The 27,142-nt window shown below is 42.1% G+C and overlaps 1 protein-coding gene across 1 annotated transcript in view; it reads left to right on the top strand.

Moving 5' to 3' along the window:
- Positions 1-27,142, top strand: part of ELP2 (elongator acetyltransferase complex subunit 2) — a 114,460-nt gene that overhangs the window by 38,220 nt on the left and 49,098 nt on the right. Inside the window, exons 4-9 of the mRNA XM_065398578.1 lie at positions 2,601-2,667; positions 4,238-4,381; positions 9,376-9,471; positions 10,679-10,779; positions 14,802-14,933; positions 15,750-15,899. Coding sequence (XP_065254650.1) covers positions 2,601-2,667; positions 4,238-4,381; positions 9,376-9,471; positions 10,679-10,779; positions 14,802-14,933; positions 15,750-15,899 — 690 coding nt within the window. The remainder of the gene's footprint in view (positions 1-2,600; positions 2,668-4,237; positions 4,382-9,375; positions 9,472-10,678; positions 10,780-14,801; positions 14,934-15,749; positions 15,900-27,142) is intronic.

Here is a 27,142-nt window from a genome sequence, read left to right as displayed (position 1 = left end):
AGGTCATCAGCTGTGTTTTCCCCTTCCAGGGTTAGGTATCTCTGTCCAACAGTCCAGCCACTTCCCCAGGAGCAAAGGGGGGGGGGGGAGTGACCCGGGCCCTCCCACCACTCTAGCCCCAACCCAGGCACCCTGTAAATAGCAGCCTCCTGTTGTCCTCCTGTAGCCTCTGTCAATACTGCTCTGTTTCCCTGGGCCACTTCCTCATGGCCCCAGCACCTTCTTCACCCTCATCTCAGAGCGCAGCTGCTCAGTCCCAGGAGCCAGCCACTGCTCTGTCCAAGGTGCTTATAGTTCTCTCAGCCCTCCAGGGACACAGTCCTTACTCCCTGGGTTCCCAGCAGCAACTGAACTATTCTGCCCTGCAACTCCCTTTTATATGGGCTCAGTGGGCCCTGATTGGCTGTTCCTCACTGTAGCCTCCCCAGGTCTCTATTAACCCCATCTCTACCAGTGTGGTGCAGGTGTCCCATCACAAGCACCATACTAGCTAATGGAGATGTCAAGAAAGAAGTGATGTCAAGGATAGGAAGGGCATTCACTAAACTCAATAACATTTGGAAATCGAAGAGAGACAGTACCAGACAAAACCTGAAAAATTTCAGCTCAAATGTCATCTCAGTGCTAACATATGGCTGTGACAGCTGAAGAGCTTCCAATACATCATATAGAAAATTAGATGTCTTTTTAAAATAAGTGCTATAAAAGCTTCTGGGCATTCGATGGTGAGACTTTATTACCAACATAGAGATCGGAGAAAGTACCAACCTGCAGGTTGTCAGAGAAAGTACCAACCTGCAGGTAGAATTATGAGGAAGTGTTGGACATATTTGGGGCATGTACTCCGGTTGCCAGTATGCAGACTCCCACATGAAGCTGTCAAGTGGTAACCAGTTGGGTGCTCTCATTTCCTCACTCCAAGGGAAACCTTGAGAAGAACCATTAGCTGGGAGGACAGAACAGTCAAACTCAACACCATAGAGCAGATGGAAACAGCAGCTAATGATAAAGAGGGATGGAAGAAACTAGTTTCCACTCCGTGTGCCAACATTGGCATGAGAAGGATATAATCTATAATATCTGGGGTGCCTGAGGAAGCTAGGTCTGCCCAGGTTACCATCACTGGATGGTGGGGGCTTTAGGTAAGATAGAACGGCATGTTAACTGTTTTAAAAATCCTTTTTCTTGAAATGCTTTGTTCCCACTGGTCAGTAAGCAATATGTTAGTTTTAAGAAGGCTGTCTGCTCACTCTGTTCACCACTGATCACAGACTCTCAAAGGTAAGAACTGCAGGTGGTGAACCCAGTTGAACATGCTGGGAAATGCAGTTGATACGCTGCGTACTGTAGTCCAGGAGCATGGGGTAAGAGTGGGAGAATTGCAGAATTCCACCCCAGAAGAGGTAGTGGTAGCCTGAGACCTTAGGGGGCACAGAAAGGGGACAGAGATGCAACTAGCTCTGTATTGGGGGTAGCCGTGTTTGTCTGTATCCACAAAAACAACAAGGAGTCCGGTGGCTCCTTAAAGACTAACAGATTTATTTGGGCATAAGCTTTCGTGGGTAAAAAACCTCACTTCTTCAGATGCATGGAGTGGAAGTTACAGATGCATCTGAAGAAGTGAGGTTTTTTACCCACGAAAGCTTATGTCCAAATAAATCTGTTAGTCTTTAACTAGCTCGGTAACAATGACAAGTATTTCATAGGTTCTCTTCTCTGTTGGAAGTTACCTCCTGGGCTTGTGCTATAGTTACTGCCCTGTTGTAGAATAATCATTTAGGTGTTAAAAAAAATCTAACCTGCAAGCTGCCTCTGTGAGTGCTGGTGGGTATAAATACCCCAAAGGTGAGTAGTCAGATTGTTGGATTCCCTGTTATGAATAGACAAATTTATAGTTAAGAACAAAATTTTCCAATTCGGAGTGTTTTCAAAAGTCTTTTCAGTGACTTAATGCTTTTTATCTAGACATCTATGTAATGTTAAGGCTGTGAATTGTAAAAACAGAAAAGCAAAGAAATGTTGATTAGTGGGTGAAGATGATTACAGGAATGTCGAAGACTAGGTAGTCATCCCTTTTATTGGGTATGCATAAATTATCAACATAATAAATATAAACAATTATGGTATGCATAAATTATCAACATAATAAATATAAACAATTATGGTTAATGGCCCTGCTGCTGTTTCACTCAGACAAAACTCCCGTTGAAGTTAGTGTAGGATTGACCTCCGAGATTACGGTATTTGCAGTTTTTTTCCAAAAGATTTTAAAAAGAAAAGAAAAAGTTTGTAGGGAGGAAAAACCCCATCTATTTTTTGCCCACCTTTCTTGTTTAGATAGTGGGACAATAACTGAGATGAGATGATCTGCTAAAGTTACTCCTCGGCTATGGCCTCATCAAAAGGGCCCATACAAGAACATGGTATTGGACAATAAGGCCTTGTTCTTCAGGTACTGATCATCCAGTTAATAGGAGTTGCAGGTGGTCAGCACATCTGAAGAGCAGGAGTTAATTGTCCAAAGGCATATGTATGGTATGTAAGACTATTGGATATTGAAGTTCTGACTTCTGTGGTGTGTAATGATGATTTCTTTTTAGTTTCAGAAAACACTAATACTCCATGGCCATGAAGATTGGATAAGAGGCATTGAATGGGCAGTCTGTGGTCAGTATGAAAGTCCAATAAAACATTTAATGAGGCAGAGAGTTGAAGATTGGAAGGGGAAAAAACCCCAACCATCTGATCTCCATTTTTAATCCCATTCATTTGTTAGATCGCAGTTCCTGGTTCAGTGGAAGGCTGATGTCTTTGCATGGATTAGATGTTAGGTGGAGGAATATTTTAGCATAGCACTGCCATTTTACTCCAATATTCGCCATTCTTTGATATATTTATATTCTCTGATACTTCTATGACATATTTGCTGTAGATCTTTTTTTAGATGGCACTTCTGATTATAATCTATCTGGGTCACTTTACAGAACAACATTCCTCAGACTAAACAAAGTATAATGCAAAGTAATACAGCAATTGAATTGTCTCAGTTAGCCAGAATACAGGGATGCCTTGCAGGTCTTTATGCTAGTACCACAATGGTGTGGTTATTTCCGGCACTCTGATTGCAGTGGGATTGGTTTGCATTTGTATATTTCTCAACCACCCAATATACAAATCTCTTTTATAACCATTGTTTTCTCTGCATCCATCATCTTGTCTTGCCCTGCCTGGTTTTTAATGTGTCAATCTTAGTGGCATTTGAACTCAAACAAATTTGCTTGACTCAGCAACTTGTCCCTTGCCATCCCTGTGGTTCTTGTTCCTGAGAATGGTGAGTCAGCCCCAGTTTATTTTTAAAAATTAAATTAATTTTAGGAACTTCCCTGCCTCCTCTTTCTCCCCTTGTAAGAATAGCACAAATTGGTGGGAGACTCCACTACTCCTCATATTCAGCCTTTGAATAACTGATTACAAACGTTACTCACTTTGTAGAAAATGTAGGGGAGAGGCAACAGGAGGAAGGGACTTCTTAAAATGTATTAATTTAAATGGATACTCAAGATTGGGGATTTATCCTTCCTAAGCAGCATGGAGGGTGAAAAGATCAAGGGTGCAGGTGGGAGAAGCACATCTCAGAACAGTAACTTGTGGGGTTTCTCCCTAAGTCAATAACCAGTGTTTCCTGGACTGATGAACTGTGAGGCTGAAGTTTTAATATTGTATATCCCGGGATCAGGGCCGGCTCCAGGGTTTTGGCCGCCCCAAGCAGCCAAACAAAAAACCAAAACAAAACAAAAAAAAGCTGCAATCGCGATCTGCGGCGGCAATTCGGCGGGAGGTTCTTCGCTCCGAGCAGGAGTGAGGGACCGTCCGCCGAATTGCCGCCAAACAGCTGGACGTGCCGGCCCTCTCCGAAGTGGCCACCCCAACCACCTGCTTGGTAAGCTGGTGCCTGGAGCCGGCCCTGCCCAGGATATGGCTGTTACCATGTAAGTGAGGCAGGACCCATGAGTCAGTGTGTTCTAATTTGCTTGGTTGTGTTAAAATGTTAGAATGAGTTGACATTGGAATAAAAGGAACAATAGTGTTCATAATACTGTTTGCAGAGGGAAAAAATAAAATATGTATGGTGTGGTGAAGGGTGATAAGAATGGAAGAAGTTAATCTTGATAAGTCAGAATGAAAAGGTAAGTGACTTAACATTTTTATTTTTACTGTGTGTTATTTTTTTAAACAGGCAGGGATCTTTTCTTAGCAAGCTGTGCCCAGGATTGTCTGATAAGAATCTGGAAAGTGCAGGCAAAATCAACTCCATCTGTGGAAGTCAAAGATGAGGACTCTATAAGGCTGAAGGAGAACACTTTTACTATGAAAAATAAAAGTGAGTAACAACTGAAATGCTCTCTCTGTAGCTATTCCTTCTTCCAGCCAGTGTAGTGGTTATTGCTTTCAGTAGGGATAATAGGAATTCTGTCTGTTATAATTTTATTCCTATGCTAGAGTAATTTAAGACAAATTCAGTTACAGTAATAACTCTTGCTCCTCAGCAGCAAAAAATATAGTAAATATGTTTGTGTTTTAGAAGCATTGGCTGTGTACAGTGTCTGGTTTATTGCAGAAATAGTACATCAGAGAAAAGTCTCAATAGAGGCCTTCTATTAAACTATAAATATTATAACCATAGCCTATGGTTTTAAGGCATGTATTTGTTCTACCTTCAGTAAGCTGTTTATTACACAGTTTCTCTCCAGTTATCAGACAAATGTGCGTCTTAAGTTTTTTTAAATTAATAAGATTAATAAGTCTTTCATATTAATAAGATTTAATTACACATGTGCCTTTAAAGGTGAAAAGAGAGAATTGTATGGATTTATTACTTCAGTGTTTTTCGGATAATTTCACAGGCTGTGTAATCATATGTAAAGATAAATTATGTCACAGAGGTCATACAAGGCAGCTCTCAGCCACAGCTCCCAGCTGCCAGCCTTGCAGCTCCAAGCCACCATGGGCGGTGGGGGGCCCCCCCGCAACTTCCAGCCACTGGCCCTGCAGCTCCGAGCTGCCTCGCGTGGTGGGAGTCCCCCTCCCCCCCCGGCTCTGAGCCCCCGTTCCCCCTTCGGTCTCTCATCCCCCCCATTGTTTTTTGTAAAAGTCACAGACAGGTAGTCTTCTGTGTTTTCAGTTTTTACTGATTTTTTCACTGATAAATTACCAGGTTTTTTATTAAAGGAGTTCGGTTTTTACAGATTTACACCCATTTATCAATCCACTGAGTATTTTTTCGGGGCTTATTTTTGTTAAACATTAAAGCTTTATGCGATTGTTGTGTCCTGTAGCTCTGAAATTGAAGCAGTTCCACGGTGTAAAACACAGAACACACACACGGTGGAGGTCGGAAAATCAAGTAGTTAATATTGCACTATGATTGGCTCACAAAGAGATGCTGCCTGCCTATTTCTTTGTGTCTGTTTAGTGTGGCGCTGAATTTAAACAATCAGTTCTCCATAAAGATATCTAATGCCCCCTATCCACCCAGTTACCTCCTTTAGTGCCAAACTCCTTATAGGATTGGATGGACGGGCCTGGGTTCTTCTGGATCCCCACACAACCAGTCCTGCCCTTTCTATGGGTGGCTCCCAACTACCCCCAAAATTTCTTCTCCCCCCTCCAGGGCTCCCGGGGGAGAGCATCTCACTCCCTATTGGCAGGCTAGCTCTTCTTCCCAGGCTTCCTCTTGTCAGTCATTTGACTCTGCCCCTTCCTCTGAGCAGGCATGCCTGCAATCCTTCCCCGAACCAACAAGGCCCCCTGTTCTACATAATGTCTCTCCCTCTGGGTTGCTTAGCAGACTGAGTCTGCCCTTGGCTACCTCTTCCTATAGCTCTTGTGTAGACTTGACCAAATTTGGTCTTTTTTATTAGTATTTCAATGGAGAGTATCAATGATTTTTAAGCATTTTTAAAATTTTTATTTATTTACATTATCAGTCATGGGGAAATTATGGGGTGGGGGTGGGTCAGACAATAGTAGATACTGAAATTCAAAAAGTTAAAGCGTTATAACCATTAAAAATAAAGTGTACAATTAAATATCCTTAAGTTCTCAAGCTCATTTTTCTTACTTTGCCTATCTGTAAATTTCAATTATTATTGATGTAAATATTTTTTGTCATTTTGTGTATGGTGAAATCAACATTTACTGATTTAAAAAAAAGTTATCCTTCCAAGCCTACTTTTAGGGTTATGAATATAATCGCCAAAACGTAACAGGAATGTAACCACTGCAGTGATCTCATCTTGAGTGTGCAGAGATCCTGAATAAAGTTCTGATGTGTGCGCTGCCCTGTTATTTTCAGTAGGTGCTAGCTCATATGCCAATGATGATTCCTTAAATGTCAACGTTGTTAATTATTTTACGGCTCAACAAAGCGTGACAGAAAGGAAAAGTAATATATTATGAACATGCACTTTGAGAAGTACTGAGCTATATGTGCATAGGGAGAGGGGGCACACACAAGATGTATAAATTAAGGTGTTTAGGTCTTTACCTAGGCATGGTGGGGTTGCATAGGAGGGGAGTCATTTGGCTTTGCTTCCTGTAGTGGGCCTCAGCTTTCAGAAGTTTGAGAAACAGGGCTCTAGCATGAGGCCCATACACCTCACTTAGGCTACCCTCTGCACTGATAGCAGAGGGGAACATGTACCCTTTTGACTTTAAGATGGTTTACACACCTGTCTGTGCTTTTTCTACACTGATGCCTTTATCTAAAGGTGGAACAAAGACAAGCAATAAATGTGGCATCAAATGTCAGGAAACTGTTTAAGTTCCCTTGTATGCTCCCATAAATGATCAACCATGTTGCTTAAATAGAAAGGTAATCAATCTATTGCTAACCATAATGTGGAAAATGTAGCTGTTAAATATTTATTGAAAGAAAGTATGTAGAAGAGGTGAAAAGTAACTGGCTTCGGTTTTCAAGCCCTTCTTGTTAGTGTGTATAACGAAAGTGGGAAATGTCTTCTTTTTAGGGTTGTCAAACAATTAAAAAAATCGAGATTTATCACGACATTAAAAAAAATCACAATTAATTGCAGTTTTAATTGCACTATTAAATAATAATAGAATACCATTTATTTAAATATTTTTGGTGCTGCGGGGGAAGTGTGTGGGTGGGGAGCACTGTCTCTTTAAGCAGAGCACTCAGGAGCTTGAACACTTTTCCAGGCAGCAGCAACTGCTGTCAGCAACACTCACTCCTGAGCCAGCAGCAGACAGGCTTCCCCTGTTGTCCAACCCCAGCTCAGCGGCGACAGGGTACATGGGAGGGGGGGGAGGCGGACACCCCAACATCAGCTCCCCAGCTCTGCACAACAGACAGGAGACAGGCTCCTGGTCCGAAGCAGCTTGACCAGGGATGGCTCCGTGGGGGGGAGGGGAGACGAGCAGCAGTGGAGCAGGGTGGCGGGAGAAGGGGCACCCCGGCCCGAAGGCCGGGGTGCCCCTTCTCCCGCCACCCTGCTCCACTGCTCCACTGGTGTGCGATTAACGCTCATTTTAAAAAAAGTGTTAATCTGTTTTGAGTTAATCGCATGTGTTACCTGTGATTAATTGACAGCCGTAATTATTAATTTTTATTACAAATATTTGCACTGTAAAAAAGATAGAGAAGGTAGTGCAATCTACAAGTTGAAGCATGAAAGGGCGTACAACTGTTTAGCATATCTGGCATGTAAATACCTTCCAACGCCAGCTACTACAGTGCCATGCAAACACCTGTTCTCACTTTCAGGTGACATTGTAAATAAGAGGGCAGCATTATCTCCCGTAAATGTAAACAAACTTGTTTGTTTTAGCGATTGGCTGAACAAGAAGTAGGACTGAGTGCAGTTGTAGGCTCTAAAGTTTTACATTGTTTTGTTTTTGAGTGCAGTTATGTAAAAAAAAATTCTACATTTATAAGTTGCGCTTTCATGGTAAAGAGATTGCACTACAGTACTTGTCTGAGATGATCTGAAAAATTCGATTATCTTTTACTTTGTAATAGGGCTGTCAATCGCAGTTAACTCACGATTAACTCAAAATTAATTGCTCTTTAAAAAATTAATCACGATTGATCACAGTTTTAATCACACTGTTAAACAATAGAATACCAACTGAAATTTATTAAATATTTTTGGATGTGTTTCTACATTTTCAGATATATTGATTTCAATTACAACACAGAATACAAAGTGTATGCTGCTCACTTAATATTATTATTTTTTTATTACAAATATTTGCATTGTGAAAATGATAAAAGAAACACTATTTTTCAGTTCACCTCAGACAAGTACTGTAGTGCAATCTCTTTATCATGAAAGCACAACTTATAAATGTAGAATTTTTTTTTTTTTTTTTTTTGGTTAGGTAACTGCACTCAAAAACAAAACAATGCAAAATTTTAGAGCCTACAAGTCTACTCGGTCCTATTTCCTAACTAGTCCTACTAGTCCTAACTAACTCATACAGAGCTCTTCATATAACGAGAGAGAGAGAGAGAGAGAATTATGGTATAAACATGTTTGCACATACTTAACATTTTGTAGGAGTTAGACTTGTGAGCATTGGAAACATCATGTTTATGGAGATTATAGCCAAAATTCATTAGTCTTCTTACACAGAGGTTTATAAGGGGAGAAGTATAACAACATTTGAAAAAATCCCAGATATCTGCCCCTGTGCTGGAGACAGGTTCATTATGATTTCCTTTACATAGAGTGCTAAGTAATTTTCTATAGAAATTTCTAAAAAATATATAGTAATTCAGAGAATCTCATGTCTCAGAGTCCAAATTATTATTTTTTTGATTATTAACATATTATTTTAAAATCTTTGCTTCTCTTTAAATATAGTACTTAAAGATCATATTAAAATATAATACATTACACAAACTGTTATAAATACCTCACATACCGCCTTGTGTAAGACTTGAGCTATGGATTGAGGTCAGAAATATTTTTATAATTAAGTGCATTGCAGTGAGTTAGACTGAAATACTCATAACTATAGAATAATCAATTTATGCAGGGCAGCCTTAATTTGCTAATTTCCAACATCATGGAGAGTAGAGTAAGGCTACAAATTACCTTTAATTTTGGTACCATTTCCAGAGAGGGCAATAGGATTGGCCTGTGCATTGCAGTGCCCACATTGGGTGTGAGCCACCCAGCAGTGCAGGGTACCATATTGCAGTTCACTTTGCTTGTTTTTAAGGCTTCTCATTGAATTGTATCACTATAGCAGCTGTCTCTGTATTGGTGAAAATGTGAAAGATCTTTGTTCTTATCAAAATGCTATTGAAGAATAAGCAGTCTTATTCCTTCTGTTCTATGGTAGATACTGAGACAACATATGCAGTTATTCTGGAGTCCGTGTTAGCTGGCCATGAAAATTGGGTATTTGCAGTTCACTGGCAGCCTTCTTTTTTGAAAGGTAGGAAGAAAGTACATAAAGTACATAGCTTACCAGATAATGTATAAACATGGTGCTACTATACATTATATACCTTTTTGTGGGCAAGAGTTTCCACAGAGAAGCTATTGGAATATTCTCTGTAATTTTGCAATCAGAACATTTTTGCATGTATCGTAAGGTCCTGCTGTATGGTGTTCCTGCTTTATTTGCTGTTGTGCACTATATGATGCTTTGCCTTTTATTGATGTTGCCTTGATAAAAGACAATATGAATATAGTATATGAATGTTTTACATGTAGTACTGGCTTTGTTTGATTTGTGATTTATACAGCTTGTGGTATTTCACCTCAGTTTGTTCAACACAAGCTAAAAATAAATTGTAAAGATGAAGATTTGTTTTTAATAATCTCTCCAGAAGATCAATGTTAACTCAAATGCCCTTCCTTGTTTTTCTTAATATAGAAAAATTGGTAGGGTAATAAAATATTGGCATTCTGAAATTTCTTTATTTCAACCTTACATGCATTAGTAGAACTCTTCAGAGAAATCCCTTGAATTTGTCTGTTTTTCAGATATAAATTATTTAAAGCTATGCATTAATATTTAATTAGTCAATGGTAATTGAAAAAATTCTTCTTTAGAGCCTCTGCAATTCTCTGTCCCCAGCCATAGCATCAGGGATTTAAAAAAATAAAGGAATAAACTATTTCTTCTAAATACATGAAAGAACAGTTACTGCTTTAGTTTGTAGAACAATGAATAGCATTATAGAATCCCCCCCCCCCCCCGCTTTCAAGCAATAATAATCTAATGGTATATATCCAATACAATAGACTATCTTTACAAAGAAAGAGTTTGGAATTGTGATTCATAATCTTGGGGTCTTTAGTGTTATCAATGTGTGCTAGCTTTTGTTTCCTCTAAATCAAAACTTTGAAAATCCTAATGTGAAAGTAACAGTATAAATTGCTTATTCTTATACTTTCCTTTAGCATAGCCCTGACACAAACAAATATTTGAAACAATATTTTAACATACCCTTATCAGAGATTTGCATTCATCAAGGACCTGATCTTGTTAAGGCTGGTGTTTATTCATTGTTTACAGCACAAATTTTGCAATGCAGCAGTTGAATTTTCAGCATATTTAGATTTCAATATTGCCATATTCTGTTCAAGAGCATTCTAATTTGTAGTAGCAGAATAATTTATTTTTTGTACTGTAGATGGCATAATACAACAACCAATGAGACTACTGTCTGCATCAATGGACAAAACTATGATTCTGTGGGCTCCAGATGAAGAATCTGGGGTATGGTTAGAACAGGTAAGGGTCAGTTTTTCTTAGCATACCTGTGTAACCTAACATATATTGGGTTTGCCTTAAGTTTCACTGTGATTTTTGTTTTTTGTGCTTTGTTTTTTAAAATTTATTGTGGCAAATTTCAGGTAGAATACATTGCTTTGAAAATGTTTCCTAAGTTATATGTATGTTCAATGGACTAAGAACTGTATGCAAAATATAGAAAAGATAATGCAGAAAACACTTGTCGAGTTCAAGAGCAACAGCTGAACAAAAGATATAGTACCCGACAAAACTGAATTATAGCTGAAGTGCTAGTGATATCCTTGTTTAAGGTTGCCATTTTAAACACAGTTACTCAGTTGTGAAGAACATTCTAATTTTCCACTTTTGGGGCTGAAATTTGCAAGAACTGGTCTTGATTGCAAAGTGAATTCTTTGATGTTTTTACATAAACTGTTAAAACACTCTCTCTTTTCTTCACTCAACTGATATACTCTATGACATAAATAAAACTACATTTCTCAAAAGGAACAAAGTATACTTTGTGATGTAATAATTTTAATTTTTCTGCTGTATGTATTTGCTTACTTATTTGCAATGCGTGGCAAGCCACAATAAGTTTCTTTATCATTAGTACATACCACTACAGTATTTGTAATGGTGTTTTAATACAGATAGATATGGTTGCAACACCTATATTTAGGGTTCCTTTACACTTTCTAAGTCCCTGTTTTCCGTTACTTATAACTTTGCCAGACTTTAAGTGTTCGGGCTAAATTTTTCTATGCTTTGTCTCTGCTTAAGGTCAATTTTTGGATATAGGTATAGATATCAGCAAAAAGTTTCAACCATTTTTGAGAATGAGGTTTTAGAAAATAGTTGTGTTCTTAATGTTAAATGTTGTTATTATTTCTTTGAAAGTTATATAGTATCTTTGTGCTTGGGAGTAGGAATTTGAAATTGGCTTGGTGATGCTAATCAGGTCAGAGAGATGCCTTTTGCTGTCACCATGAAAATCCACACACATCTGGTCAGATAATGTCTCTAAAAATCATCAGTTGCATATACAGTAGAAACTCAGAGTTATGAACACCTCGGGAATGGAGGTTGTTCGGAACTCTGAAATGTTCGTAGCTCTGAACAAAATGGTATGGTTGGTCTTTCAAAAGTTTATAACTAGCCATTGACTTAATACAGCTTTGAAACTTTACTATGCAGAAGAAAAGTGCTGCTTTCCCTTTGTTTTTTTTTAGTAGTTTACGTTTAACACAGTACTGTACTGTATTTGCTTTTTTTGTCTCTGCTACTGCCTGAATGCATACTTGTGGTTCCAAATGAGGTGTGTGGTTGATTGGTCAGTTTGTAACTCTGGTGTTCGTAACTCTGAGGTTTTACTGTATTCAATAGAGCTTGCTAGACGTTTACTGCTAAATCTCCGAACATTCCATTTGCATTGAATATGTTCTCTAGACACACAGATGTTGAGCTCTATATGTTAGTTATAAGCTACAGCAACTCTTTTGGCCTAGGAGAAAAAGTGCAGGGCTGGAAACCCAAATGGAGGAGTTCTAGTTTCTGCTCTTTCAGTTATTGGTGTTTAATAATTCTGTGCACTCATACACCAAAGAGGCCAGGTAAGTATTATTTCCACTCTTGCCCTTCCCCATTTTAATGTAGGTAATGGGGAGGCTGCACCAAATCACTTCAGGCAGAGTTGGGAATAGAATCCTTTCTCTAATATGGTAGAGCAAAGTCTAATCCACAGCCACACTGCTTTTCAGAATGAACGTGTCATATCTGTGTATTTGGCTATGCTGTCTATATCCACTGATCCACAATCCCTTTTACAGCCAAACACAGAGCCTAGGAATCCTACCTCCCAACAGTCCATTGCTATCTAGCAGATAGTTGTATAAACCACTGGCAAAGTATGTGGCTAGTTGGAAGAGGATAACAGGCTTCTATTGCCATCAGTTACTCCTCGAGTTCATGAGCAAGAGGTCTGTGCTGTGGATTTAAATGTCTTAATAAGAGCTGGTGAAAATTTTGGACAAAAAGATTTTTCATTTAAAAAATAGCCTTTTATCAAAAATAAAAATTTTCATGAAAAAGTTTTGACATTGAAAATTTTCACAAAAAACCAAGAATGGGTCCTTTTGAACTCTTACACATGAAAAAACTTAGAAAATGTGAAATATTTAAATGAACATATGTTTTCATTTTTTCAAACCCTACAGATGATCCATGTAGGATTTCATATGATGGAATTTGTTTTCTTTTCTTCTGACTAAACCTAGGAAATTACACACACAAACCTACATTAAATGGCCTAAAGTTGCAAAGACAAGAATTTAAAAGCTAAAAAATACCAAAAATAAGTTTGACCGTGCAACCTTAGTACAGTCCCCTTACATATATAATACAATAGTCTTCGATTACATGATCACACAGTTGTTCTCCAAGTCCCATTTCTCATTCAAGGATGGATAGTGCATGAGGTAGAAGATTGCAAGAAGTTCTCTTGTGTTTAAAGAGCTGGACTGAGCAGGAGAGCGGGTTCTATACCTGGCTCTACCACAGACTTACTGATTTGGGGAAGGAGCCCTGATATATGTATGCAAGGAGGCCACATAAAAATGTCATGAGCAACCTTTATTTTGGTACCTCTTAACTTTTGTGTCCTTGATTTTGCAACCATAATGTACTCCTGAGGGAATTCTGTGCCAAAAAACAAAATTCTGCATACAGTATATTAAGATTCTGCAAATTTTATTTGTCAATAAATAAATGTGGCAGTGGGGAGCACAGGTGACTGAGTCCACAGAGGTGGGAGATCACCCTGCAGCCCCACCTGTGCTCCCCCCCCCCCCCCGCCCGGGATGTGGACTTGGTGGAGAGGCTGCACCTGACCCCAACACAGCGCAAGAGCTGTGTGGGGTCCGGATACACAGGGGCTTGTTGGAAGGCGTCCGGGTGCAGGGGCAATGGGACTCTGCAGTGGGGTCCAGGTGAAGGTAGCTAGGGCTCAGCGGGGGGGGGGGGGGCGCTACGTGTGCAGTAATGGGACTTGACAGGGGAGGTCTGGGTGTTGGGGGCTCAGCGGAGGGGTCTGGGTTCTGGGGGAGTGGGGCAGCATGGGGTAGGGGTCCATGTGCAGCTGGTTGGGGCTCAGTGGGGTGGGGGTCTGGGTGTGGGGAGCTCATCGGGGTGGTCCAGGTGCATAGGGGGTGTGGCTCGTCGGGGTGGGGGTTCAAGTGCGGGTGGCTCAGTGGGGGGTGGTTTGGGTGCAGGGGCTCGGTAAAGGGGGTCTGGATATGGGGGCATCAGGATGCACGGGAGTTGGGCAGATGGGAGCAGCTCCCCATATAATGACCCCTCCCCCCAGCTGAGGAGTAATGGGGGCAGGAATAGGGGGGTGCAGCTCTGGGGAAGGTTTCTGGGGGTGGGTCTGACCCAGCCCCAACCCCAGCCGCTCTGTGTAGGGGAGCGGTGCTCTTCCCCCACTCCCAGCCCATCTGGGACTAGCAGCTGAGCCCGGCGCAGGGTAGGAGCCACCTAGGAAGGGTTGGGTGCGCGGGGCTTGGTGAGAGTGTTCTGAGTGGGGGGGTGAGGCTAGGTGGCAGGCGGTTTGGGTATGGAGGGGCTTCAGATGCATGGGGGTTGGGCAGCTAGGGGATGGTCTGATCCGGCACTAGCCGGGGCGTCCCCAGACACCCTCTCCCCCCAGTGATTTACCTCTCCACTGGCTGCTCTAGGTGCTCGAAACCACATGCCCACGCTACTGGGGAAGAGCACGTGACTGCTCTTGCGGCTTCCCTTTGCCTCCTCATCAGAAAGTAATTTTTCTGTGGGGAAGCAAAGAAATCTGTGAATTCTGCACACGCAGTGGCACAGAATTCCCCCAGGAGTAATAATGCTCTTTTAACGTGTTTTTTGCATGCAAAATATAGATTGTGCTATGTGGCTGAGCTTGGGGTAGGATTACAACTAATGAAAGACTAGTTACTGAGCAATAAATATTTCACTTTCAATTGTTCATTCAGGTCCGTGTAGGAGAAGTGGGTGGTAACACGCTTGGATTTTTTGACTGTCAGTTTAGCCCAGATGGTTCAATGATTCTTGCTCATGCTTTCCATGGAGCACTGCATCTTTGGAGACAGACTCCAGCTAACAGGGTAAAACCATATTATTGTTTTTACTGTTGAGTAGAAAAATCATGATAAATGTATGTGCACCAAGTGCCATTTAACTTACTTTAAAATGACAGAACCATTCTTTGTCTAAAGATATCATTCTCCAGGATTCTCAGTTCTGGACCTTGAGAATAAGGCATGTTGGGCTCCTCAAACTCTTAGCCTTTTGGTTTCTAAGTGCTGGTCTACACTACTGCGGTAAATCAATCTAACTTACGCAGCTTCAGTTATGTGACTAACGTAACTGAAGTCAATGTAGATAGATCCATTTACTGCGGTGGCTACACTGTGCTGTGTGATGCACTTCCGTTATGCTTCTCGGGAAGGTGGGGTACACAAATCGATGGGAGAGTGCTCTCCCATCGATTTAGCATGTCTTCACCGGACCCGCTAAATTAACGCTCACTGCATTGCAGCAGTGCTGACCAATGCTGTAGACATGCCCTAAGGGCAATGATAGTGGCTTGGGGAATGAGCTAACTTCCATTTGGGTCTGGGCTGTGGTCCAGCTGCCTCCTCTGAATGTTCACATCTGCGGTTAGTCAAGAATCACTGAGCAGCTCCCACTAGGACTTGAGCCTCTTCAGCCCATGCTCTGGCACTTCACCTTGAACTAACCTTTTGCTGTTTCAGGTATCCTGTTAGTGTCTTCCTGACAGTCAGGTCTGGTAAAGGACTTCTGTATTCAGTTCTATGTATTTTGTATGTAAAATGGTACACAGAAAGAAATCTATTGCTCCTTTTTATGCATGTTCTCTCACACATATGTATAATTTATGTTTTCTGTTATTTTAATAGAAAGAATGGACTCCAGAAGTTGTGATTTCAGGACATTTTAACAGTGTACAAGATGTAAAGTGGGATCCAGAAGGAGAATTTATTATCACTGTTGGTTCTGATCAAACTACTAGACTTTTTGCTCCATGGAAAAGAAAACACCAGACAGAGGTAAATCTTTGGAAGTTTTTGCAAAGGGATGTTAGAACTCAGGATGGATAAAGCAGTTTGGCGCAAGATTAGAGACAACCTGGACAATGTTTATTCCTTAAGCTACGCTAAACTGGGACCCTTGGAAGGGTTTTGTGTTTACATTTTTAATTTTGTCCTTCAACATTTCCTGTTTTCAGTGTTTGTAAGGACAGGAAACTGAAATCCCAAAATATTATAAGAGAAAGGAGTTCTGGCAGTATTTGCTGCAGGTTTTTATGCTGCCCTGATTGGGGGTCTGTAGGTGCTACTGTAATATCAATTATAAATAGTAACATTTCCAACTCTTCAAAAACTAGCAGGTATTTGAAAACTAAAACCTAATCTTCTTCTCACTGGATTTCCAGCCTGGTTTTTTATTAATTTTGTTATTTGTGTAGCATCACTTGTAAATTACATCAGAATTCTTGGTTTTGGTGACTTGTTCTTAAATTAGCAGATTTGTTCCAGCACCTCTTTTGTTGACTCTTCAGTTTCTGATATGAGAGTACCTAATTAAGTATGTGAGGAGAGGAGGTCCGGGTAAGGTATCTCCCCAACATCCTCCCATTGCTATAGTTAATCCACTTTCCCCGAGAGGTGGCAGCTAGGTCAAGAGAAGAATTCTTCCATCAACCTAGCACTGTCTGTGCAGGAGAGAAGGGTAGGGTGAGGCTGGCTTAACTTCATCAGTCAACGGTGTGGCTTTTTCACACGCCTGAGCAAGGTAGCTGGGTTTACCTAATTTTTAGTGCAGACCTGACCTTAAAAATAGAAATACCAATGAGAGGATGTGTACTGTTCAATTGGTTAGTGTTCATACTGGACAATGACTTGGAAATGAAAAATGTTTGTTATGTGTTGTTACGCTGATTAAGGAATTATTTTGTGGAGGAATTGAAATATGCCTGTGTTTGACATTGAGAGCTCTCTCTCTCTCTCTCTCTCTCAAAAAGGGAAAAAAGTAGAAAAACAGGCTAATTCAATTCTTGCAGTTTTAACTCACATAACATGTAGTATCTTTGTCATTGTTTATACTACTATAGTCACATCTGCAATAGCTTCCACCAGTGTTTCCCAAACTCCCGCACCTCCTTCAGGAAAATTAAATCAGTCGTGCTTCCCTGTAACCTCATTAGTGTTTTGCACTGCTCTGTTTAGTCCTTCATGTGCCCCCCACTTTGATCATTGTTGGAGTAGTTCTTCATAATGATACTTCTCCTCTCTTTTCTCAGGCCTGCTCTACATACAGTTTTTGTACTGATATAACTATTTTGGTGAGGGGTATGTGATTATTTTACCAAAATAGCTATACTGATTTAGCCCCTACCATGGATTCAGTTAGGAGTTGTCTACACTTGCAGTTATTCAGTAATACCTATTAGGCTTAGGCCTGATCTACACTACAAATGCTTTGCCGATATATCTATGCCGGCAGAATCCCCTAGTGTAGACACAGTGTATGCCAACAGAAGCAGTCTTCTGTCAGCATAGCTGCGTTTACACTGGGGGGGTTGTTGATATTGCTATATTGGCTAGAGTGTGTGTGGATTTCCCCCCCACACCTCTGACTGATATAGCTATGCCGAAAAAACATTGTAGTGTTTAAATAAAAAGTAATACAAAGTACTACATATGTGTCATGAGACTGTTAAGATTGCTGAGGGAGCTTCAGCTTTCAACTTCCTAATTTTTATGTATGTTAATTGTCAACATGTTAATAGCATAAAATTAAGGAATAGCTGTTTCTTCTCAGGAAATGGTATAATGTGGACTAAATTTAGATACCAGGCATGGTATGTATAGTAGATGTACTGTAAGTTGACAAGCTTCAAAAAACTATCTGTCAGGAACATATTAGGGGTACTTGTGGCTTTAACTTATTGAAGTATCATTTATTTACTATACAAACAATAGTATATTTTGTATAGTAAATAGATTATACCTCAATAATTTAAAGCCACAAGTATATTTTACTGTATTTTTAATATAGAGGCTCTCAAGCTGCTTAAGTATTTTCAATTTACCGTACATAACTTAGAAATGTATAGGATATGTAATGTTACTGTTGAGGATAGTGACATCTGTTGGTGAATTAACAGTTGAGCAAAATACAAAAAATAAAACAGGTATTGCTCAGATGTCCATGGAAAAATTGGCAGCCAAATGTTTTTTAATCACAGCTGTTAGTTGCTTTTACTATGAACCTCTGTCTTATTAACTCTTTAATCTTCCATTTCAGTAAGATCCTTGGTCATCTTTTCAATAATCTCTGTTAACCTTTATTTATCTTCTGATCTGTGAATGCAATACAAAATTAATCATCAGTGATAATTTGTCATCCAGACTCGCACTCTATTTTTGGAAGAAATTATTGAACAAATCATTGGAAAATTAGTACAGAATAGTGTAGAGGAAAATAAATGAAAAGATAAGTTAGTAAAGAGTGGGGAAGGACTTAAATATAACTTTTTATGTCAGATCCTCTTTTTATAAGAGTTCAAAAAACTCTCTATTTTCACTGAAAAGAGATCTTGGGATTTTGCAAGATCTTTCAAACTTCCCATTGGTTTGTCATGGAAAACTCTTAGGACGCATGAAACTCGTGCAGATTTTTTTCCACCTTGTAAGCTGTTCAGGACAGGCTCCACGTCTTTTTATATGTTTGTATAGTGTCTAGTACGATAGGATCCCCATCCTGATTGTGACTTCTGGACGTTACCATAATATTAATAGTAACAAATAATAAAAATAGGCTGATAGCTCAGTGGTTTGAGCACTGGCCGGCTAAACCCAGGGTTGTGAGTTCAATCCTTGAGTGGGCCATTTTGGGAACTGGGGTAAAAATCTGTCTGGGGATTGGTCCTGCTTTGAGCAGGGTGTTGGACTAGATGACCTCCTGAGGTCCCTTCCAACCCTGATAGTCTATGATTAACCCAAAGAACACTATATGTTGTGCAAAGTAAGGTGTCAGATATGTGCAGTGGCAAAGGATGAAAGCTTTGGAACAAATGACTTCTATGAAATGGAATTTGGTTAAAAAACTTTTTTTTATTTTAAGAAAAAAATTCCTTTACTGTGTTAAACAGATTATTTAAATTGAAATACTTTTTCAGAATCTAGCTTACTTTTCAATATTTGTATTATCAGTGTACTACTTTTTTGCCTTTTATTTCATGTGACCAATAAAACTGGACTAGTCAGTTTCGTTTAAGTCTAGTCAGTGTTCACTGTCACTTTCTATTTCTCTTGCACTTGTAGTATCTGCATTTGCACTCCAAGTATTACAGTATTGTGCAAGAGAATTTTTAATTAAAAAAAATGTTTCTATCAACACCAGGGTTTTGCAATTTCCCCCCCCCCCCCCCCAAACATATAAATAGGGTCTAACTACCTGGTTTTGTTTTTGTTTAGCAAAGAATAAATTTTGTTTTGCCATTTTTGAAAGAAACATTTTGATTTTTTTATTTGAAATGACTTTGTTTTGAAATTTCCTTCAATTTTATTTAAAAAAAAATAAAATAAAACTTGAAATCAAATAGTTCTTCCAGTGATTGCACATGCACATTCCACTCTTTGTGTGCATGTGCCCTGTGCACAGTTGCCGGAAATATTTCCCTCAGTGGTACCTGTTGGGTCAGCTCTAGTGCCTGCTGCTGGAGGCTGGTGTAAAAGGCCCAGCCGACCCCAAGCCTCCTCAGTTCTTTCTCACCACCTGTGACGATTGCTGGAACTGCCCTTCGTGCTTTTGCAAATACTCCCAGTGGACTGTGTTCTCTTGTATTTTATTGTTAATAGTTTAGTTTAATTAAGGTTATTAGAGTTTAGTATAGTTAGATAGGTGTTTACTCCACCTGAAGGTTTTGGTCGATTCCCGGTACTGAGGGATTTGGAAGATGCCTCTCACCAGGCTTCAGGTCCTGTGTTTCCTGCAATAAAACTATGCTCATGAGCGACTTGCACTCAAGTTGCTTAAAGTGCCTAGGGGAGGTTCATATTGGAGAGCGTTGCCAAATTTTCAGGCGCTGTAAGCCTCTCACGAAGAAAGATCGTGAAGCCAGGCTAGAGTTTTTACTCATGGAGGCTGCCTTGAGACCTCCATCTGAACCGGGTTGGTGGACTTGACATTGGGTGCATTGGCATCGGTAAGGATTGCACCTCGCTCTGTGCCCGAGTCTCAACACCATTCACCATCCTCAATGCCTAAAAGAGGCATAAGAAGCAGACAGCCAAAAGGGGAAGGTCCCAGGCATCCAAGTCTGCTAGGCAAGGGTTTAAGAGGAGAGTGTGGTCCAAGTCTAAGCACTCCTCTGCAGAAGATGGAACCATTGACTCTGGCATCTGGGTAAGTGCCATGGAGTCTGGACCCAGAAGGAGCTCCTTCCACCTCTGCAGCAGCACACCATACCGACGCTGTCCCAGTACCGACTGTGCCGGAGGCATTTGCGGCTGCCAATGCCTTGACTCTGTCAGTACCAGTATTGCCAGCAGTGCAAGAGTCAATACTATCAGTGCCAGCAGACACAGGAGAACCAGCAGGATCACTGCAGTGCTCGGTGCTGTGCCAGCCTCACATACTCCTGACGGCTCACCCTTTGATGGTACCATTAAAGGGAAACACCTGTGATGCTATCCTCTCTGCAGGCCTCTCCACCTCTGCGGCAGTCACTGGCATGATCTGCAATTGGACCTCTGTAGACAGCAGAAAGAGAGTCATCTTCCAAATCGGAGATCAGGTCCTATATTTCCCATCTTCAGAACCACTCTTGCTACCCCTCTTACAGATGTTTTCACCCTTCCATGGATCCTATCACAGGAGTACCATCGTGTGGTTGGCTGGGGGTGCGTCGCTAGGGGGCTCACCCCTGGCCAGTGGCCTTTTTGGAATCTGTGGTGCTTTCTCCTTGTTTCCAGATCGTATTTCATGAACTCCTGTTTAGTGGCCTCCAAAAGACATGTGGCACCTACCCACTGGGCAGCACCTGTTCCTGCCTCCAGTACCGGGCCTGGTACCAGACATCAAGAACTGGCTCAACAGGATCCTTTGGATCAAGAAATGATGGAAGAGCATCCACAGACAGAACTGGCTTCCTCTTCATCCTTCCCTGATGAGGCTGTCACGGAGGGGTGGGGAGGTGGGGGGGAGGGAAGCATGTCGCCTACCCCAGATGACTATAAGGCACACCAAGAATTATTAAGTCTGGACATGCAGATGGAGGAAGTAAAAAAAATCCTCACACAATCTGGTTGATATTTTAGCCACTGCAGGTCCTTCCAAAGTGGCCCTGCCTCTCAATGGGGGCCATTATGGACCCAATTAAGGCACTGCAGCAGACACCTGTATCCCTTCCACCACTACTATAAGGGCCAAGTGCAAGTATTATGTACCTGCCCAAGGTAAGGAGTTCCTTTATTCCCAACCCCCCAGGTCCCTGGTAGCTGCCAATGAGAGGCAAAGACAGGGGCATCAGGGTTTAACCCCAAAATCAAAATACTAAAAAAAAGTTAGATCTGTTTGGTAGGAACGTTTACTCTACTGGGGGGGTTGCAGTTCAGGATTGCAAACCAGCATGCACGTTTGGGTGGGTATGACTTTAATGTATGGAACTCCATGCTAAAATGTAATGACATGCTGCCAGAAGATGTAAGGCAGATGTTCTCCTTGCTAGTGGATGAGGGAAAATTGATAGTGAGGGCCTTGTTGCCAGATGCTTTGGATGCAGCTGACTTGGCTGCCAGATCCATGGCTTCACTAGTGGCCATGCGAAGGAGTTCCTGAGTGCCATCTTCTGGGTTCCTGTAGGAGGCCAACAGACAGTGCAGTATCTCCCCTCTGAGGGATCCTCACTCTTCTGAGAGCAGACTGATGCTAAGTTCCATGGGTTAAAAGACTCCAAGGTAGCTCTAAAGTCCCTTGAGTTGTACACCCCAGTCCCTTCCAGGAAGTGCTTCAGGCCTCAGCAGCTTCTCCGGTATTCTGCTCCATCTATCCGACAGGACCTGCAGAGAAAGAAGAGTAGAGGTTATAGGTGTAGACTGCCTCCTCTATCTACCTCTGTATCAATGTTTGCCCACCTAGACATCCAGGAGGTTCTAAGCAGGTGTTTTGATGGGAAGCTCAAAGATGGCATACAAGTTCCCAGGATGCCAGACCCTGTTTTTCCTTTCTTTGCAGACCACCTTTCCCATTTCCTCAGAGATTGATCCCATATCGCCACGGACTGTTGAGTGTTGAGCACTGTAGAAGTGGGAGTGGGATACACCTTCCAGTTTATTTCTGTCCCTCCCCATCCCTCTTCAGGAACCCCCTTCACAAAGAACTTCTGGTCCAGGAGGTTCAGTCTCTCCCTCAGGTGAGAGCCATGGAGGAGGTTCTGCAGAATTTAATATGGAAGGTTTTCTATTTCTGTTATTTCCTAATCCCGATAGCCAAGGGAGGTCTCAGACCTATTTTAGACCTGTATCAGTTCAACAGCTATATCATGATCATCCTGGCATCCATTATTACCTGTCTGGATCCTTGAGACTAGTATGCTGCCCTCAATTTAAGATATGCCTACTTCCATGTTTTGGCTTACCAAGGGCACAGATGTTCCTCTGGTTTGTAGTGAAGCACTCGCATTACCAGTTCACAGTGCTTCCGTTCGGCTTGTCTGCAGCTCTTTGGGTGTTCACAAGATGTATGGCCATGGTGGCAGCATTCCTCAGGAGACTAGGAGTGCAGGTCTGTCCTTGCCTGGACCGCTGGCTTGTCAAGCACCAGCCCAAAGCCCAGGTTATATCCAGCATTCAATTCACTTAGTCAACCTTCAAGGCCTTAAGCCTACTGATCAATGCAAACAAGTCTATTCTTTGCCTAGTACAGAGGATAGAGTTCATAGGGACTATGTTGGACTCTACCCAAGCTAGAGCATTCCTCCCAGAGTCAAGATTCCAGTCTATTTGATCTCTTGTGACAGACATCAAGATTCATGCAGCCCAAAACTGTATGAGGCTCCTAGGGCACATGGCCTCGTGCACATATGTAATACACCATGCCACGGCTGCACCTCACACCCCTCCAGATGTGGCTGGCCTCAGTGTACTTGCTAAGCCATCTTCATCTGGACCCTGTGCTCACAGTATCTTCATGGGTTCTAATTTAGCTGAATTGGTGGTTGGATCCTCTGTGTGCAAATGTTCCCTTCGTCCACCCTCAACTGTCAGTCACTCTGGTCTCTCTCGTTGGCTCTAGGGTGGGGAGCTCACCTGGGGTTCCACCTAACTCAAGGTCTTTGGCCCTTAAGGAAGCTCTCTCTTCATATCAACGTTAGAGAGCCCAGGGTGATTTGTCTTGCCTGTCAGGCTTACCTGCCTCATGCCAGGGGAGAAACCTGTTTGTTCTTACAGACAACAACACAGCAATGTTTTACCTCAACAGGCAAGGAGGAGCTCGCTCTTCGCTCTTTTGTCAGGAAGCAGTCCACATGTGAGAATTTTGCATAGCCCATTCAATCAATCTCGAGGCCTCTTACCCTGCAATGATCCATAATGAGCTAACAGACCACCTGAGCAGGTCATTTTCCAGTCACCATGAGTGGTCTCTTCGTGCAGATGGAGCCAGATTCTTTTTCCAGCAGCAGGGGACTCCCCAAATAGACCAATTTGCAAACAAGTACAACAGAAAATGTCACCAGTTCTGTACCCTGCAAGGCCACAGTCTGGGCTCCAATTCACAGTTGTCATGCTGCTACCCTGGACAGAAAAGCTTTATTATGATTCCCCCCCCCCCCGACTCCTGCACAGAGTGCTACTGAATATCAAGCAGGACCCGCCCCGGCTATATTAATAGCCCTGGGATGCCTCTGCCAACACTGGTTCTCCGCTCTACAGGACCTCAGTGGCAGCTCCAATCACTCCTGTTGCACCTTGATCTCTCAGAACCATGGTCGGCTGCTTTACGTGACCCTGCAGTCCCTTCATTTAACAACCTGGGAAGTTCCATGTTAGATCCCAAAGAGCAGACTTGCTTAGAGAAAGTTTGCCAGGTCTTACTAGGTGGCCCTGGTAGAGGGATTTCTGCTACTTATCTGGGCTTGTCAAACCTTAGGGCTTGTCTACAGCTGCTGGTTGATTTAAGTTAGGCAATTTGAGTTACGTTAGTAGCGTAACTCAAGTTGACGTAGCTTAGATCTACTTACTGCGGAGTGCACGATACGCTATGTTTATGGGAGACGCTCTCCTGCCAACATTGCTTCTGTCTCTTGTTGAGGTGGAGTACAGAAATCGACGGGAGAGCGCTTTCCCATCGATTTGAGTGTGTCTTCACTAGACCGCTAAATCGATGCCACTGCATCGATTGCAGCAGCGCCGATTTAGCTCCATAGAGAAGACAAGCCCTTAATCTTGCATATGCATTTGTCTATCCAACATACACTCGACTATCTGCTGCACCTGAAACAGCAAGGCTTAGCAGTTTCCTCTATCAAGGTTCATCTGGCAGCATGAAGTGAGGAGAAGCGGCCTCCCGCCCTGTCAGAAGGGGAGAGATCTGAGATCGCCCCCTGGTGGGCAGAACCAGGCCACCTGCAGCCGCCCCGCCGGAAGCAGAGGGGTGGGACAGGAAGCTGGACTATAAAAGGCCAACCTCCTAGCTCAGTAGGGAGAGGGCTGCCAGAGGAGCAGGACATCTCTTCCTTGTTGCCGGGGCCCAGAGCTGAAGGAGATGGCTGCCCGACCAGAGGAGTTACCTGAATTGCTGGAGACCAGCAACGCCAATGAACTGCCGGGACGGCCATTGACTGTTTACCCCGGGGAGACTGAGGACGACCCCAGAATCCAGGTACCCCAAACTGGGGAGGGTAGGAAGGAGCCCAGGGACGCCGAATAGGGTTCAGCTGTGGAGTTATTGTGAACTGGCCAGCGTGTTGCAGGTGGATTCCCGCTGACCTAGTGGCTCAATACCCTGCCACTAATAGGGTATTGGAGTGGGAGGCCTGTGTCCCCCTACCCCGGGCACCCCACCTGTGAAGGGGGGCCACCTCCCCACTAATAAGCCAGGAGGCCTGAATTGTTCTGGTGCCCGCTGGAGCTAGGGCGCCAGGCGCATTTGCTGTCACTCCCAGTTGGGAGCTAATTCCCCACCCTGAAGTGCTGGGCTGTATTGCATGGACTCAGCCTGAGATATAAACTGTGAACTGCCCTGACTGAAGGACTGGGGCGGAAAGAGTAATTAAGGCCTGGGCTGAGTGTCAGCCAGGACTGCTAAGTGCTCACTGCCCTGATTGAGGGATTTGGCAGAAGGACTAACTGCTAATTGGACTAATCACCAGGTAGACTCACTAGCTGTGAGCTGCGCCTGCTTGAGAAGCAGGGAGGGGGTGCGGCCTCCTGCCCTGTCAGAAGGGGAGAGACACCCAAACCTCCTTACACAGCAATATCAGCTTTCCATCCTTGTGTGGATAACTGATCTGTTTTTTCTAATGACATGACAAGTAGATTCATTAAAAGTCTCGAAAGATCGTACCCTCAATAAGGGAGCCAGTTCCCCCTTAGAACTTGAACTTGGTTTTGACTAAATTTATGAGATCACCATTTGAGCCTTTAGCAACATTCTCCGTTCTACACTTTTGTGGCAAGTGGTTTTCCTAATTGCTGTCACTTCTGCCAGAAGGTCTCTGAACTGTGTGCCCTCATGTCCGATCCACTATACACAATCTTTTTTAAAGATAAAGTTCACTTACACTCTCATCAGAGTTTTCTCTCTAAGGTAGTTTCAGATTTTCTTATCAATCAATCAATGTATTTACCTGTTTGTTTTTTGTTTTACTCCAAACCACACGCAAATTGGGACAAGCAATGGCTATACTTGTTAGATAAGCACAGGCATTCTACATGGGTGGGACCAAACCGTTTCGGCAGTCCACCCAACTGTTTTTGGCTATAGTGGACAGAATGAAAGGTCATCCAGTCTCTTCACAGAGAATTTTATTTTGGATAACTTCTTTTATCCATGCTTGTTATGACCTGGCAGACTACCTGACAAGCTGACTGCTTACTCCACAAGATTGCAGTGTCCTCAATGGAATTACTAGCACAGATCCCTGTACCGGACATTTGTGAAGCAGCAACCTGGTCATGAGTGCACACTTTCTCCTCCTATTACGCCATCACCTATTATTCTAGAGTTGATGCCAAATTTGGTCGAACTGTGCTACAGTCAGTGTGTATGTGAACTCTGATCCCTCCACCTATTTTACTGCTTGGGAGTCGCCAAGAGTGGAAGGCACATGTGCAATCACTTGAAGAACAAAAAACCACTAAACTTCCATAACTGTTGTTTCTCAAGATGTGGTGCACACGTCCATTCCACAACCCACCTTCCTACTCCTCTACATCAGAGTTTCCAGAAAGAAAGAACTGAGAGGGGCTCAGAGTTGGCTGAGGGAAACATTTCTGGTGACTATGCACGGGGCACATGCAAACCAAGAGCGGAATGCACATGTGCAACGTGTATCGAAAAACAGCAGTCACAAAAGGTTAGTAACTTTTTGTTGTTGTTCAAGCCAAAATTAATTTTTTTTGACTTCTCAATTTGTTTGGTGTAGTGAGTTTGTCAGGTCTGAGGTAAGAGTTGTTTGCAAAGAACGGGATCCTTTGCCAAAGGAGATGTGAGTCACAACCTGTATGAGGTACTCTTTCCCTTTTTAAAATTAAATAAGGGTACATTTTAAAAAAGTGAGGTACAAAGATAAACAGCACAAATAAACTATATCCTGTTAAATATTACATAAAGTAGAACCTCAGAGTTATGAACACCAGAGTTACGAACTGACCGGTCAACCTCACACCTCATTTGGAACCAGAAGTACGCAGTCAGGCAGCAGCAGAGACCCAAGCGGGAAAAAAAAGCAGACACAGTACAGTAGTGTGTTAAACATAAATTACTAAAAATATAAATGGAAAGTATAAAAAAAAGATTGGACAAGGTAAGGAAACTGTTTCTGTGCTTGTTTCATTTAAATTAAGATGGTTAAAAGCAGCATTTTTCTTCTGCATAATAAAGTTTCAAAGCTGTATTTGAAAGAACAACTATAGTGTTTTGTTCAGATTTATAAATGTTTCAGAGTTACGAATAATCTCCATTGCCGAAGTGTGCATAACTCTGAGGTTGTACTGTATAGCTAATTCATCTTTATTTTACGTATACTTACCTAAATTGAAGTATACTGAAGAAGTGAGGTTCT

Source organism: Emys orbicularis, chromosome 2, assembly GCF_028017835.1.
Source record: "Emys orbicularis isolate rEmyOrb1 chromosome 2, rEmyOrb1.hap1, whole genome shotgun sequence".
NCBI lineage: Eukaryota > Metazoa > Chordata > Testudines > Emydidae > Emys > Emys orbicularis.
This window is presented reverse-complemented; position numbering and strand designations above follow the sequence as displayed.